Source organism: Pseudorca crassidens, chromosome X (assembly GCF_039906515.1).
Source record: "Pseudorca crassidens isolate mPseCra1 chromosome X, mPseCra1.hap1, whole genome shotgun sequence".
In the NCBI taxonomy this organism is placed as follows: Eukaryota; Metazoa; Chordata; class Mammalia; order Artiodactyla; family Delphinidae; genus Pseudorca; species Pseudorca crassidens.
Genome location: NC_090317.1, coordinates 115,818,894 through 115,835,973, shown reverse-complemented (window position 1 = coordinate 115,835,973; position 17,080 = coordinate 115,818,894). Strand labels below are relative to the sequence as shown.

Sequence of the window (17,080 nt, the reverse complement as noted above, 5' to 3'; positions counted from 1 at the left end):
TAAGTCATACACCATCATTTTAGCCATAGATTATCTCAGTAATGCTTCTTTATTGTGCCTCATCTCAGCAGCATATGGATTAATCTTGTATGCTTTTGAAAATTTGTTTATGAAATGATCTCTTCACAGCTTATCCTAATAGGCTTAATTGTGATGAAATCTCAAAGTTACTATAATTAAAACCCAAATGATAGAGAACTCTGCCTTAATTTGTAAACATTTAAAGCATAATTCCCCAAAACCACAAGTTCTTTGAAGCCAAAATGTGGATAGAAATGAAAGTGAGAGGTTTCACTTTGTGATACAATCTTCTATTTAAAAGTTTTACCCACATATAATTCTTGAGGAAACTAGATGATAGTTTATAGAATTTTTTAAAAACAGGTCATGAGATAAAAAATAGTTGTTTATAAACAGTAGGTAAAGAAACTTTTGATAGTAATTAAAATGTACCTATTACATTCTTCCTGACTGATCATTTTTCTCTTTTCTACCATGTACGGAGGCAAAAATAGGGAAATTGATGCTTTAGAATTTCTGCATTTTTCTTCAACGTGAAACGTCACTCCAAAATTACTCTGGATGTCAGTAAATTACATTCATTAAGAACCAGAGGTATCTAGGAAGTTATAAAAATATTATTCTGATTGATAAAGACAAGGAAGTAATACATTTTCTTCCATTTCAGTCAGGCTATAATCTTCAAACATATCATAGAAGAAATTCTTGTTCTTCACAAGACCTGCACTTTTAAAATAGAAGACCATCACCTTCCATAGAAGGTTAATTTTTAAAAATTAAAATTGCCCATTGAAATAGAACATTGCCTGTTGTTCAGATTAAAAAGAAAAGCAATAAATGAAAATGCCATTGTTATCACTGCTATGTAAATTGTTGTTCTATATTAGTAACTTACACCATTCTTAGATTTTTTTCCCTAAAATCCTAAATTCTTCATTACATATGAATGGCCTTATAGATTATAATGATTTCTCATTGTTTAAAACTTTCCTACTTCTTGGCCTCAAAGTTGCATTATGCTTAAGTAACATAAAAACATATAAAATATACTAACATTAAGGTCTTTAAACTTTTAATGTGAATCTTTCTATTTTTCAAATATACGTAAAACTATATTTTAAAACTATATTAATATGTCCAAATGCATTTGAAATGCAGTGTATGTTTATTATCAAAGATTTTTGGTGATCATTAAAGTTGAGAGATCAGTGTTTGGCTCATTAATTCGTAGATTAGCAGATCAGACCTTCCCATCACATCATTTTATTTTCTCGCTGCATTATAAGTTGCTTTGTTGTTCCACTCTGTAGTTTTCTATTGACATGTCTTCCCCAAAGATCCTTCTTCAGAGTCCGAGAGGTGGGAACCCTGAAGAAGAGACCCCTTTCAGCCATTAGGTTTCCTTCTCTATATGTGTGGTTAAATTTAACAACTTCTCTCTAGTACCTTCTGTTTCATGGTGAACACCAAAAAGACACTAGTTTCTTGTTGATCCGTGAACTCTATTTGAGGGAATATCTCTAGAAAATAAATTTGTGATTTGGTCCTCTTTTAGTTTCCTTTCCACAAGCACAAACTGGAGAATTAAGGTAATGACAATATCTAGTTAAGAATCACTTTTACAGGAAATGCTGAAATAATTGAAAGACCTGCATTTTTTTTTTGCTACACATACATTTGGTGTGTGTATTCAAAACTAGAGAACAAAGACTTTAATTTTTTAAATTACTCTACATCATTCCTTAATTATAATTATAATAGATGTTTAAGGCACTGTTTCTAGTTTCATTCTTAAATGCCAAGAAATGTGCCTCATCAGATCACTACTTATATTTATTCCTCATTGCCTATTCAGTTACTCTGAGTATATTTGTAAATGTACTTTTTCGGAATGCTGAAATCAGAAAAAAAGAAAATCAGCATTGACATAAGTGCTTCTATGATGTATTGATGTTTTTGTAAATTTGTTATTTCAACTGAATTTAGTTCACCTAAAATGTATTATCCAAGTTCAACGCCTTATAGATAAACAATACTATTAGTGAGGGCAGGGGAGGACCCTGCTTTCAACTTCTTTGAAAATTGACTTTTTACAGAGCAGAAGGAAGAGTATTAGTTTTGATTAAATACTTTCAAGTGGTGGTAAAACAAAGTCTTAGGAATAAGGGCACTAGATAAGTACTCTAACATACCACACCACCAGCACCAAATCTCCCTGGAATCTATTTCGAAGACCTGAAATTGTACCATTACAGAGTTCGTTTTTGATCTTAAGGCTTTGGCTTGTGCTAAAATGCAAAAAGAAACCAGAAGCATAATGGAAACTATGTGGTCAGAATTTTTAGAGGATGTATACAACCAAAGATGGACAAAACTTGAGGGTTCGCTTCCAGAAGGGGAAAAAATCAAAGAAATAGTGGGATGAGAAGGTCTTGCAGGCAGTTCTGGATTCTTTGTGACTTTGCCTGAGGCCACATATTTTTCCTAGTGGCTAAGAAAGGACCTGGGATGTGAAACATAAGTGCTTAATGTAGCAACAGTCCTCTGTGCAGACATAAGTACCATTCTTACTGTATTCCTGCTTCTGGTATGTGTATGAATACGTTGGAGCTAAAATGCCCATTAACTCACCTAAATATAAATTTTCAGTGTCCGAACCTGAGGAATTGGACATTAGGTTATTCCTTTTTTCATAGGCTATACCAATAGTCTACTAAGAATTATTTAAAATAGAGTTTACAAAAAGAAGCAATCTGTGGCATTTATTTAACCTCAATATGTCTATTTTATCTTTTTCTTATACAATACCAGCCTTAGCATTTTCAGATAAAATATGGCAAAGTTTGTATAATGGGGAGGTAGATGCTAATACATGCCTCTAAAAAAAAGAACAACTTCATTCTAACAAAGGAATAATTATTTTTTAAACTAATAAGGAAATAATTCGTACCTATACAACTAAAACATAACCTTATCTACCCTAAAGTAGAAGATTTTTGAGGAATATCACATGTTTTAATGGAAGTTCTAGAGCGAATAGTAGCTTCTAATAATTAATAATAATTAATTAATAACTGCAATGATAAATTTTAATTTGGATTTCCTTTTGAAAATCATTCATGGAATTATAGCCAAATAAGCAAAAGCATACAATTCAACTTCATGCTCACAGAGCAATTTCATTAGTACATTTCATGAAATTTGGCAGCTCTTTTGTTAAATTCCTGACTTCTCAGACATTTTGCAATAGAACTGAAAGACTTAAAGCTACTTTAGTCAAATACTACAAGCAGATTTAATCTGGACTTGAATTCTGTTGTCATCGGCACCCATTCATATATAGTAATGTTTTACCTGAGGTAGAATCTTTATTCTAAGAAAGCAAACTAGCAATTCCTTGCTTTCTGAGAACTGTTTTTAAAACATGTCCTTAGTAGCACCCTCTACTAATGTCCTGGATTTTGGTAAGCATGGTGATTGCTTATGGTCAAGTTCTTCCAATTCGATGACACAAATCCTGGGGAATTATGGATAGACCTCAGTGTATATTTTTTGATGTTTGTGGTTTTAAATTTAGTGTGCATAGGTCACCAGCTTGCATGGGTGGTGTCATTTTCTTCTTACAAGAGATGTATGGGAGAATTAGCTGGACACTGGCAAGAATGTTGATTGAAATCATCACTGGGAATCAACAATTTTCAAAAACATTTAGGAGCCCAGCTTTTTTTTTGGTGAGAATGCATCTCAAAAATAATCACTAAAATCAATGCTGGAATTCGATATACTGATACAGGTTTCATTAAACACATTTTTAGTATAAAATGATATAAAGCTGTATCATTAGAATTGCTCCTAAACTGTTCTAATCCATAAGTCTCTTAAATCGATGTGATAGTTTCTTGTGTGGTTTTTGTGCTTTTCACTTTAAATTTTATTGCTTAGCATTACCTTGATGCCATTTTTACAGGATATTTAAATTAAATAAATTTGAGCAGAAAAAGAAATGGAAAGCAAATAGTTATAGGAGTCAATTTTGTCTTTCAACTGGTGTAACGACTGAAGAACATTAATTGATTGTTACATTTCAAATACATATAGATATGAATGGTTAAAGTCATTCTGTAAAAATAAAAAACGTAAGCAATAATAAAATTTATTTTAATATCAAAGTTATAGGTTGGGGTGACTGAAAAAAACATTGGTAGCAAAGTTTATATGTTTCTGAGAGTTTTGTTTTAAAAGCATGTTTTGAAGAGGAAGACAAGTAATATTAGATATGACACGAGAAGAAAATAAGTTTTAACTAAAAATGTAATGTGCTGACTGGGAGGCAGAAACAATTATATGTTTTACATGCTCAAATTAGTAAATAGCTGCAAGCAATTGTCACATTACATTTTTGTTCACCAGTGTTTAAGCAAATTAATTAAAGGATCTAAATCACATTTGTGTTTTTCAACCACATGCTTTCAAAATGTTAACACTGACTACAAATAATCACCTAAGATGAAAAATTATTTTTAGTTTCTTTGTTCTTTAGCTTCCTATTTCTTTAGTTAATTTCCTAAAAATGCTTACTGTAAATTGAAAAAATTGCAAGTCCAGTTTTAATGTTGCAGTATCAACTATGCCAATAAGAGTGGACAGCAATAAATACACTAATGGTAGTTTCAGTACAATGTGCAAATTTTGATGATTAATTGGAAAAAGCCATTTTGTAGTGTGACTCTAAAGTCTATATTAGTTGTACATTGGTTAACTACATACTTACTTTTAGGCCCATATATCTATTTTTAACTTATATAGATATAGCTTCCTGATCAAATATATGCTTGGAAAAAATGTTTGTTTTCTTTGTAGTCTGATAGGAAAGGGAAGGTTACATGCTTAAAAAAGAAGACTCAAATCTTTTGTATTTATAACCTTGGATTCTAGAAAAAGCTGTGAAAAAACTGAGTGCGAGAATTTTGAATACAAGTGTTTCTCTTGCTTAAGCTCTTTTCACATAATTTACTACTTAAGAAAAGCTTACCCAGGAAAAATTATGCCCAATAATTTTCCAAATTAGATCTAACATTCTTTACATGGTCAAGAAATTTACAAGTTTGTATGCAACTTCTTGCCTCCCAAAATCCAGAATACATTTTCTCTGGAGCATTTGTTTAGATGACTCAGAGTTGCTAACATAAAACAATATTTTGGTACTTGTATTGGGAATTATAATAAAAACGTGTTTGAACTGAATAAGGACTTGTGTGAATATTCTGTGCTAGAATAATGGGATATTGTGATCCATTTGAGTCTGTGCTTATTCCCAAGAGTGAATAAACTAAATGGCCAGGTTTTATACTTGATGTAATCATTCATATTTCAATGAGTATTTTCCCCCTGGAAGACAAAGCAAACTCTTTGTGATATTTGCATTAGTGAATTTTAGAGATAACTACATAATGTGTAACGCACCGTTTTAATCTTTAACATGGGGGCTGTCTTTATGTCATTGGTTTCATTCAAGACTTTATATAGCTCTGTGAAAGCTGGGTCACTTACCAGATAGAGGGACAACTAAATTAAGATATGCTTGCCAAGAGTTGTTAAAATGTAAATTGTTTCAAATAAAACCTTTAATATCAGATGTAGTTTTTAAGGTATAGACGTTCTTTTCTCATAGTCTTTAAAACCATAGTGTTTTCAGAGGTACATTAATACCTTCCAGGTGTGCTCAGTTACCTTAGAGATGTTAGAATCGGGGACACAAGGAAAAGACCTGAGCCATCAGAGGATTTAATGTGAGATTTCAGTGATCCCTTTCCAAAGCTGAAAATTTTATTTTATAATAATCACAGTCTCCTGATGATGTTTAAACTGGATGAGTAGAATATTATCACTATAGTGAGTCATCACTCATGATTCAGAGGAAGATTTGTGCCGTACCATATTGTGGGATACAATTTGAAGGTATTTATATAGTTTAAATGGACAATATGAAAAATGTATGTGTACGTAACCTAATGAATTTCTGAGTCCTGTTCACAGTAGTAAGTTATCATTAATTGACCTAAGGTTATAAATGTATATTTGAAGAGATGCATATGATCATTTTATTTAGGATTTGGATATTTTAAGAGATGCATGCCAGTGCCCCCAAAATCTATCATAGATTTATTTTAGAAGAGTAACAACATATGTGCAAAATATGTCCTCCCTGTTGGAGCCTCATTGAATCTGGAAGGAAAACTCTATGTCAGTAGGACCATTTAGATATGAAAAATAAGTTTTATGGCAAGGTCTTTCCAGGAAATAAATCCTCTTGGATAGAATCCAAAATGGATCCATATCATACTTGATTGCATACCGTAGTGGATCGAGTTATACTGAAGCTTCATGCTTACTTGAGTAAGAAGATGCAGTCTTAAAATACCCTTGTATTTTATCCATAAGCGATGAAAGCTCTTAATTCTCTTCCTGTGCAGATTTTACCAGTTAAGAGAAAGAATCAAAAGGCAAAGTGGTAAAATAAAAAATATTACCCTTTAATTCTATTTTTTTCCCTTATATTGGAAATTCTTTATAGTACAACGGTAACTACTTTTCTTATACTATGTTATGAAGAAATGATTAAAACTAAATGTTACCAGCGTAGGAAGAACTATCCTTCTGCACTATTATACTTACATATTTAGGTATTTTTTCTGAAACTAAGGCATATGTCTATTAAATTTTGAATTAAATGCTGAGAACTTTTTTGATTTGAGGGAGGCTGTATTTGTCACTTTTTGTGTATTTTCACGTACTTGTTGGTTATCAGTAATAGGTGTAATTTTAATGGCACTTGTTACAACTAGGAATTTCTCACTGATAATTTCAGCTAATAGCATCATTTATTCTGTGCTTGATTTAGTCACATTTTGCCTATCTTTCTAATATTCTTTAATGCCTTCTTCATTCTTTTAGTCATTTAATTTTGTACCCTTTCAATTCTTGTCCAGAGTTAGAACATTTTTAAGACATTATAATTTTAAATTATCACAAATTTCCTTTGGGGTTAAGTAGCTATTTCCATTTTCCCATGAAGCTTCTATTTTACCATATTTTATTTTTCCATTGCCTAATGTCTTTTTTTAGATGAGATTCTCAAGAATAATGTTTACTTTTTAGCTTGGATTAGCTTGACAAAAATAGTACAATTAGTAGACAAAAATACAATGAATATATTTAGTATTTACTATGTGTTTTACTTAGTACAGGCATACTTGATTAGCCAGATGATATCTGCATGATAAACCAGTTTAAATGGTTTCTGTGATTTACCAGTTAATAAAATAACTAGCCAGTAAGAGTTAAACAACAGGATTGACTAATTTCTTCTTTCTCTGAAAGAAGTTGTTTTTTTCAACCGCTTCAATTAATTGAACCAGCTGGCACAATCAAACCTGTTATCTGTTTAAGCCTATCTAAGAGTCTTTTTCTTCTACATTTTTGCTAATTTAACTAACTGTGTTAACTGAGGACATTAATAGCAACTCCGTGTTGAAAATAGAAACCTAGAGAAAATATCAATTTGAAGGAAGTTGACAAGGCTAATATTTAAACTTCCTGGAAGGGGAAGGAACAAGTACCCTAAACAGACAATTCTGGTAATAGTCCAGACAGAATAAAATATTTTGTTGGTCCTTACCTCACACTTCAGAGGTATTTAAAATATACTTGTAATCATTGACTACTACTTCTCCTTTTTTCCTTTTTTCCTTCCTTCCTTCCTTCCTCTTTGTTTGGGGAGGGCAGGGATAGGTACTAACCAGGAGAAATTACCTTTAGTTCTACAGGTGGTAAAATAAAAGGAGAGAAGTCTTCAAAATAGAAGTAGTGACCCTAGAAAAGAAGAAAGAGAATAAAAATTTGTTAGATTATTTTTTTTAATGCTTGTGTTTTTAGAACTTGTTTTTAAGTTCACTTGTAGTGTTAGGATATTTTAAAATAAGAGCATATTAGAGCATTTTAAAAGCATACTGAATATAAGTTTTTCTCTCACAGTGCATCTGTTACAGAAAGTTTTGGCAAGAAATGTACTGTGTAATGAATGTTTTCTTTACATTTCTATAATGATTAAATTTTGGTTAGACTTGTTCTTTAATGTCATTTGTATTTAATACCAAGATGTCCTGACAGAGAGGAAACAATGATAAACAGAGTCACATCACAGATCACACTTGATCTAAAGGTCCTATCAAACCTCATAAATATATTACCATGTGTAAAATAGGTAGCTAGTGGGAACCTGCTGTATAGTACAGGGAGCTCAGCTCGGTGCTCCGTGACGACCTAGATGGGTGGGATGGAGGGGGAGTGGGAGGGAGGCCCAAGAAGGAGGGGATATAGGTATACATATAGCTGATTCACTTCAATGTACAACAGAAACTAACACAACATTGTAAAGCAATTTTACTCCAGTTAAAAAAAAAAAGGTCCTATCATTCAAAGGTCTGTTGTAGAGGCATGTAATACATCCTTAGAAAGAATATAATTCTTTATTTCCTCAGGCTTCATGGTGTTCATCTATACAGGTAACTCCTGATTACCTATATAAATTTCAGGATTTCCCATTGCCAAAATTTTTGTTTCTAAAAGACACGCATAGTTTAACTGGATGCTATTCCAAATCAGCATAGTTAAACATAATAGTCTTTACTGTGTACTTTCAAAATATATCAAAATTCCTCAACATGTAAACTTCCTGACTATTTTTTTACATCATATAAGATAGAATACTGTAGAGTCCCAAAATAAATTATCAATTATTTTTCCCTTCTCTCTCTCTTTCTTTAATTTCTATTTCACATAGATTAAAACTTAACCGTCATTTTGGCAGGATGTGTGATTTCAAGCTATTAAGGTGAGCTGTGTAAAAAGGAAGGTCAAAAACCATGAACTGAGTCATAAACTATGTAGCCTACCCCAGTGACCTACATTGTACATTGTATTTATGCTTGGATTTTTGAACAAATTTTGTTTATCTGTACAAAAGTATTGTCACAATATAAAATAGTTGTACTATGCCATTTTTTGAGTGTCCAGCAATACGTGTTAAAGTAATAGAACTATGGGTCTATTATAGATATGCTAAAAAGTGTTTTCATACTGGCTGAAATGGCAACATCTTATCATGTGAAGATACAGTTAATTTTGTGATCATTATTTTTGTTTGCGATTGCATTAAAGTTCTTATTTTTTAATATGTTATTGTATATGTAGCTAAGCAGTAAGATCTGTAAGATAAACGTGAAAATTTGTGAATTTTAGTTTCACTTTAGAATAATTTCTCAAACCACAATATCATTTCCAAATGCTGTGACGTTTAGAATTGGGAGTGCTCGTAAGTTAATGCATCCTGATGTATTGCTTAATTCAGTATATAGAGAATCTTAATTTTTTAAAAAACTTATTTAATACGTAAATACAGGCATGAAAATGAGATCTATAGGTATGCAACTAAAAATTATTTCAAACAATGGTAAATGTGTGTGCCTATGAAAAATGAAATGATTGTGTCACACTAATCACCATACTTTTGAAGATGTACCATAAAATGACTTGGAGAAGACAGTATTGTTTATATTTATGAAAAAAGTACATTTTCCTAGAAAATATTCTCTCGTATTGGCCTTTCATACTCCATTTTTGTAAACTTTTTTGAGAATCTGTCACATTCTACTGACTTAGGAGTGTAATGTATCTTTTTTGGGAAACGATATGAATTATCATTCTTGTACACCAGTCAGGATGTGAGTGAACTAATTTATTGGGAAGTTACTCTTTATTATCTTTCTTTCAAAAGTGGGATTCTAACAAAGCAAATTTAAATATGTTTCTGACTGTGAGATAAATCTCCCCATTATGAAACACTGCATGATAGATTTACCTTATAAATAGCTTTTACGCAGTTATGCCGTACAATAAGGTGAGTTAGGAACTAAGTGAAAAGCTCTAAAGCGATAAATTTTTTTGTTTTTGGAGACTCAAAGGAATATCCATGTGTTAAATAGCATGCTTCTTGATTTCAGCCAAGTTCAAAAACTTTGTAGAAATAGATCATTTAAAAATGATAACTATTTATTGTCATTGTTGTTGTTGTTTTGTGTGTTGTTTGTGTGCGTATGTATTTTCTTTTTCATTTTAACCAGCCTCTTATACCTAGAAGTCCCACAAGCAGCGTTGCCACGCCTTCCAGCACCATCAGTACACCCACCAAAAGAGACAGTTCCGCCCTCCAGGATCTCTACATTCCCCCTCCTCCTGCAGAACCGTATATTCCCAGGTATAAAACTAACCATCATGTTGTTCTACGTAGCTTCTAGCTAAAAACTAACCTAAGTGCACGTAAACTGTGAAGTAAATTCTCACGAAACACCTTGAATATTTTCTCAGTTAAGAATTCTGAGCACATTCTGGGAAATCATTGCCTTATAGAGACTGTACTCTAGTTAATAATAACAATAACAATAACTAATTTGTATTAAACACTCTACATTAAATATCTTATAAGCATTATCTCATAATAGGAAACTAATATAAAATAGCAGCTAGGATTATTTTAGTAAGTAAAAAATAAGTGAGGCTCTTTGGTAAGAAGCCACAGGAAATCTCAAGTTACTTTGAAGCATTTCATACTTTATTTCTAAAAGAGAAAGTTAGAGATAACTTCTATGCTTTCTTAAATGTATGTAATGAGGAAGATTTTTTTTTCTTGGATGATGATGAGGGAGAGTGTTTCTTCCCCCAATACCTCTGTCTCTACAGTTTCCACTTGGTTAGTTCATTAATGTTTCTTTCAGAAAGTAGAGAGAGTTTGCAAGAGAATGAGTTGCCTTTAAAGTCTATTTTCAGATTTCTGGAGGCTGTATCTCCATTTCATGTTCCAAATTCCTATTTGAAATTCTTGGCAGGTGGAAGACTATAACTTTGTGCCATCATGCATTTTGTCCAAAAGCATTATGATTTCCAGCCTTGTGGAATACAAAAATTATGGAAAAGGGCCAGCACTAAATGGGGATAATTAATACCAATCACAAAGTATTTTGATTCAGTTTTTAAATTAGTTGTGCAGTCATTCAAAAACAATAATTTAAGGTCTCTTGTTTCCAAGCTATACTTAATATTAAAATTCTTTAATAAATAAAAGTACTGGAATTCCTTGTTTTAATTAATTTTCACTATTCTTCACTTTAGTATACCTAATGTTTCATTCTGTTGGTTATGATGGTACTGACGTTTTACCATCTAAATGCTACATGACAACATTGGCATGTCTGCAAATACTGTGTTGTCATCTACTAATAAAACTGCAGTCAATTTTATTAACATTTTAGGTCTTTTTTTGAGAATTAAATGTGGTTGTGAGAACATGGTTTGTGAGAAGATACAATTTACTAAGCTGGCGTTTCAAAAATCGTTCTAATATATAATTTACAGTCATGTTAAATTTACAATCAGATGTACAAAATCATCTGATATCCTAGTCAAATTCAAGTTGAATTTTAATCTATTAAGATAGTATCAGACTTTTTGAATACGCTTGTAAGAGGAGCAATAAAACCATGTGTGTTTCAAATAGAAAATGAATCTTTTGGTTTGTTTTCATTTTAATGGGAAAGATTTTTATTTCAGTGCAAATGATTATTTAAAAGACCTTATTCTTCAGAGGGCTACATGTACAGATAAACACCAGAAAATTATTTTTAGCAAGTCTCTGCGGTTCTTTGATGTTCTTTCCTTGTCTCTTGGATAGGGAGGAACTTGTAATAAAGAGAGTATTTCCTAGACAGAATGTATTTAAAATGTACTTCAGAAGACAAAGGAGTTAAAGAATCCAGTTCTGTCCTCTAAGTGTGGTGCAGATATGATGAAGGCAATATATTGAAGTCAATAAAAAGCTTTAAACATGCTGTTTACAAAAACAGGAGAATGCAAGAGATTGAAGTATCAGCATAGTGGTACTTGTTTTGGTAGTATTGCTTGAACGTTCCATACTTTTCAGTAAAATTCATAAGTAGGGTATTATCTGTCGCCTTAATTGATTCTTAGTCTAGTGTGTAATTTAACAGAATGTTCTAAATGTTTTTGAGTCAGATTATTAGTTACCTAGTCACACAATCGTTTGATATAGCCCAGTTAGAAAATATGTGCACGAGACTCCCTTTGTACCACAGCCTCATATAAATTATCTGCATTTTCTGGTTTGATTTGAAGTTATAGTCATAAAACTTTTTGCATTTGTCATTCTTTTATAGGTACAGCTGTGGCTTTTTTTTTTTCTCATTTTGAGGATGAATGAGGCTCACCTAATTTAACTCATCTGAACGTTTATTTTTTCCTACATTAAAAACTTTTGTTTATGTAGGATAGGCATTTGGGTGATAATTTGAATTGTAAATAATAAAAGCTTTCTCATCTTAAAACCAAAAAACCTTAAAAATGGTAGGACTGGTTGTCAAATTAGGTAGACTTTTTTTCATGTGATTATAATTCTTTGAACACATTTATTCCAGAAAAAGAATGTGATTGCAAAAGTGACTTTTTCTTTAAAAGAGAAAACACTCATGTATGTGAAGTGAGTGAAATTTGGTCAGTTTTTTATTATATGACTGTATACAATTTCGTTATCATAGTATGCAGTGAACTTTTATACTTAACCAAATTTCTTTTTCTGTCATGAAAACCAAGAATTTATAGGTCTTGCACAACTGTGAAGTTTAAATACTAATTTCTCGTATTAATTTTACTGTGAGCCATTAAATATAAAGATAGTCCAGTGAAGCAGTGCTCTAACTTTCCATCTGTTCCCTTAAATCCTTTTTAGAGCAAAAGTGTAGATTTATTATATATATGTATAGATGTATAACATTAAGAAAATTTTTATAGCAGTACAAATTAATATGTTGAGTTATTCAGGGTCTCATAATGTGAGTACATATACACATAGCCACACCCACTTATATACGCAATACATGTATCAATTCATTCTACTGCAAAGTTTGGTTTTGATCTGTACTTTTCTTAATTCAACTTTATTGAATGCATCCCATATAGACATGTCTAATAAATCTTCTTTGTTGGTAGAAGGCCTCTCATACCATTATAGATAAGGAATACCAGCCCTTCCCATTTTCTACCACAGGGTGTGTCCTTATAAGTAGAGCATGGTGAATTAACTAGGGCTGAATCACCCTCTGATCTCAGCTGCATTAACATTCATGTCACAGGCCTGGCAGAAACGTCTGCCCATTTATGGATAGGCATAACCTTCCCCAGTGCCCCAAGTTCATTAGGACTGTTTCCAAGCTAATTGCAGTGTCAGTTTCTTTTTGCTAGAGGACTAGCTAACAAAAAGCACCAGGCAATTTGTTAAGGAAAAGTTTTTAGCTAGCCAAAAATAAAATTGTGCCTGGATTTTATATTTATTTTCTTTGTGTTGCCTAAGAACTAGCTTTCATAGTTACAATTTGGTAATAAGCAATACTTTTATTTATACAATGGAATATTACGCAGCCATAAAAAGAAACAAAATTGAGCTATTTGTAGTGAGGTAGATAGACCTAGAGTCTGTCATACAGAGTGAAGTAAGTCAGAAAGAGAAAGACAAATACCGTATGCTAACACATATATATGGAATTTAAGGGGAAAAAATGTCATGAAGAACCTAGGGGTAAGACGGGAATAAAGACACAGACCTACTAGAGAATGGACTTGAGGATATGGGGAGGGGGAAGGGTAAGCTGTGGCAAAGAGGGAGAGTGGCATGGACATATATACACTACCAAACGTAAAATAGGATAGCTAGTGGGAAGCAGCCGCATAGCACAGGGAGATCAACTCAGTGCTTTGTGACCACCTAGAGGGGTGAGATAGGGAGGGTGGGAGGGAGGGAGACACAAGAGGGACGAGATATGGGAACATATGTATATGTATAATTGATTCACTTTGTTATAAAGCAGAAACTAACACACCATTGTAAAGCAATTATACTCCAATAAAGATGTAAAAAAATAAAAAAAAATAAAAGAGTGACAGCTTTCTGATTCAGTCAGTCTTGAGAATATTATTTACTACTTTCTACATAGTTCAAATAATAGGAATATAGTTCTCTTCATTTGGACAAACCCAACCTCGACATTTGTATACTGAGAGAGAAGTATAGTATACTGTAGTATAAAAGTATAATATTTTTGGTGAACTGAAACTCATATTTTAGAATTGACATTAGCTTTATAAGCTCATCACCATCTCATAAGACTTAATAGGTCACTTATAAATTTGTTATTTTTATCTGTCTTGTTATAATTCAGTTTATTCTGTGGATTTAAGATTTCAGTCTTGGCACTTAAAATTAAATTTTATCTGGTTTGATAGTATTCATGGCACTGTTTAGGGTAGAACTGGAAACAAGAACTAGGAAGAAATAAAATTAGTGATCAACAAGGAAAGAAACGTTGCATTTACATCCATAGTCATGTTCTAGAATATGAGCTTTTCTAACAGAAATTTTATAGCTAGTCAGTGAAATTATCATAAAATAAGCAAGGTTCATTTTAACTAATCCTAAATGGAATATTTCTACCAAATTATTGTCCCAGTCACCTGGGCTGTGTGATTAATATTTACTATGTGTGAGTAACAGTTTTAGGGATCCCATAAATTTAAATTAGAGATTTTTCACTTCAGAATCCTATAGAAAAAAAAATCAACTTGCCATCATCTTAAATCCCATTCTTAAACTCTATATATGGTAAGGTTTCTCCACAAGAAATGTTGCTGATGTGTAATTAAATTTTGATATATCCATTTAGAATGAGTTCCATGAACATATCTTTTTTTACTATTAAATGAGATAATACAGTTTAAATACAGAGAATAATTCTTTTCATTAAGGTTTATTTTAAATTAATAACAAGCTGTTTGAAATTCTTACAACACCAGTTTATATAGTGCTAACTTAGTTCTTAAGGTCACAGTACCCTCACAGAAGTGACAGTTCTTAAATACATCTTTGTTTTTAAGCAGTGCAAATATTACCATGAATCAATTAGATAAACTGGCAGAAGAAAGCTACATTGTTAGCACTGTTAACATTATACCTACTTTCTTAAGCACTAAAAGGAATTTATGAGCTAAGATGATGTCTTTTATGTGCCATAGTATTGAACATGGACTAGAGCAGGAGTTAGAAGATCCATGGGCTATGTCTAGCTGTGTAACCTTTAGGCTAGTCATTTAACCTCTCTGAGCCTTGGCATTTTTTTTTCCTGCAAAACAGGAATAATTCAAAGTTGCCCTATAAACCTCAAAGAAAGTTTGGAAAGATCAGAAGATATATAGGAAGGACATTATTACTACTTTAGACTGTCTCTGTCCTTTTACCACTGTAACACTTTTCTACATCCTTCTCCTTTACCATCTCTTTAGGGATGAAAAAGGAAACCTTCCTTGTGAAGACCTCAGAGGACACATGGTGGGCAAGCCAGTGCATAAGGGATCTGAATCACCAAATTCATTTCTGGATCAGGAATATCGAAAGAGGTTTAATATTGTGGAGGAAGATACTGTCTTGTATTGTTATGAATATGAAAAGGGAAGATCAAGTAGTCAAGGAAGACGAGAAAGCACCCCAACTTATGGTAAGAGTTCTTCTCTTACATTGATGAAAGAGCTTATGTCTGGTATGGGAATCTCAATTTCTTTTCCTAGGCTTTTGGGTTGTGAAAATTACTTGATAGCTTTTGAATCTTTATAATTGATCTGTGTCTGTCGTGTGCTTCCAAGTGGAATCTCAACAATATGAGGCATGACATTAAAATTTATTCCAGGTTTTCCAAAAATAAGCAAGAATAGTAGGTAGCATTTTAACTCATTAATGATTTACGGAAACCTTTTTGACTCACATGTAATTTTTGTAGATCAGGTGTTGCCAAACTGGACTAGTTCAAGGGTTTTTTTCCCGTTTTTTTAATGAATATTTACTGTTAACATAACTTATTTAAAATAAAATTTCCTTATTTCTCAGGTATTAAAAAATCTTTAGATGGACTTTTCTGGGTAAAATCTCATCTCAATTTTTGTTTTTTATAAGAAGCTGTAAATTTTGAGTGGATTTTAAATAGGAAGGACATAATGTATTTAAAGCAAAGATGGGCCTAGAGTTACCATGTCCCAGGATTTTTTATCTGACTCCTGTTTTTCCATGCATGACCCAGAAAGTAACCCAGTCACAAATACTTAAAAATTGATATAGTGTAGCTGTAAGATTTGCAGATAAAGTTGCCTAAAGTTAAAGTAGTAACACCTATGGTCCTATTGCAAGAATGAGTGTATTGAACTGGAATTCTATGCTCCATCCTTTTCAGTTTTGGGGGAAGGGCAGGATCCTTGCTGATTAGTCCAGACTTGATCAGTGGGAGCTGAGCAGAAGGAAAGTTGTTTCTAACTTTCTCTTTCCACCTGCCTCCCTTACTTTTTCACTATGGCCATATGCCTCCCTCCTGTGGTTCCGAAAGATTACCTACGTTATTACCCACGCCCTGTTTCCTTACAGCTCTTTGGTAATAATTATGTATGAAAAGTTTTGGCCAAAACGATCCTAAATAATAGGAACCATACCTATCTTGCTTTGTGTTATTCTCTGTACATGTGCTGTTTTATCATGTGCTCCTCCTCAATTATACTACTCTGGTGGCACTTATTTTGAACTGTCATAAATTGAAGGTATTTGTACCTTTGCTTTTCTCCACTATTATATTGTAAACCTCTGCAGTATAGAGGCCTGCCATCTTTTTATCCCTGCCCCTGCCCCCCATCACATGAGATTTTTATTTTTGTTAATTCGTTGCACAAGTAATTATTGACTACCTATTATTGGATAGGCATTAATGTATAGCAACTCTTCTTTTGTTATGTCCCAGAATTTTCTGGCTATTTTCTACTTGTGTTGAAGTAGATAAGAATGTTTAATTTAAGGGGAACTTATAGTCACCAGATGAAGTTGATTATTGACAGCTTTATAAAAAAA

The 17,080-nt window shown here is 32.4% G+C and overlaps 1 protein-coding gene across 6 annotated transcripts in view; it reads left to right on the top strand.

Annotated features, from left to right (window-relative positions):
* Positions 1-17,080, top strand: part of CNKSR2 (connector enhancer of kinase suppressor of Ras 2) — a 258,125-nt gene that overhangs the window by 138,755 nt on the left and 102,290 nt on the right. For all 6 annotated transcript variants that reach the window (XM_067724238.1, XM_067724242.1, XM_067724241.1 and 3 more), the window contains 2 exons: positions 10,203-10,336; positions 15,481-15,692. In XM_067724238.1, the coding sequence (XP_067580339.1) occupies positions 10,203-10,336; positions 15,481-15,692 (346 nt within the window). The remainder of the gene's footprint in view (positions 1-10,202; positions 10,337-15,480; positions 15,693-17,080) is intronic.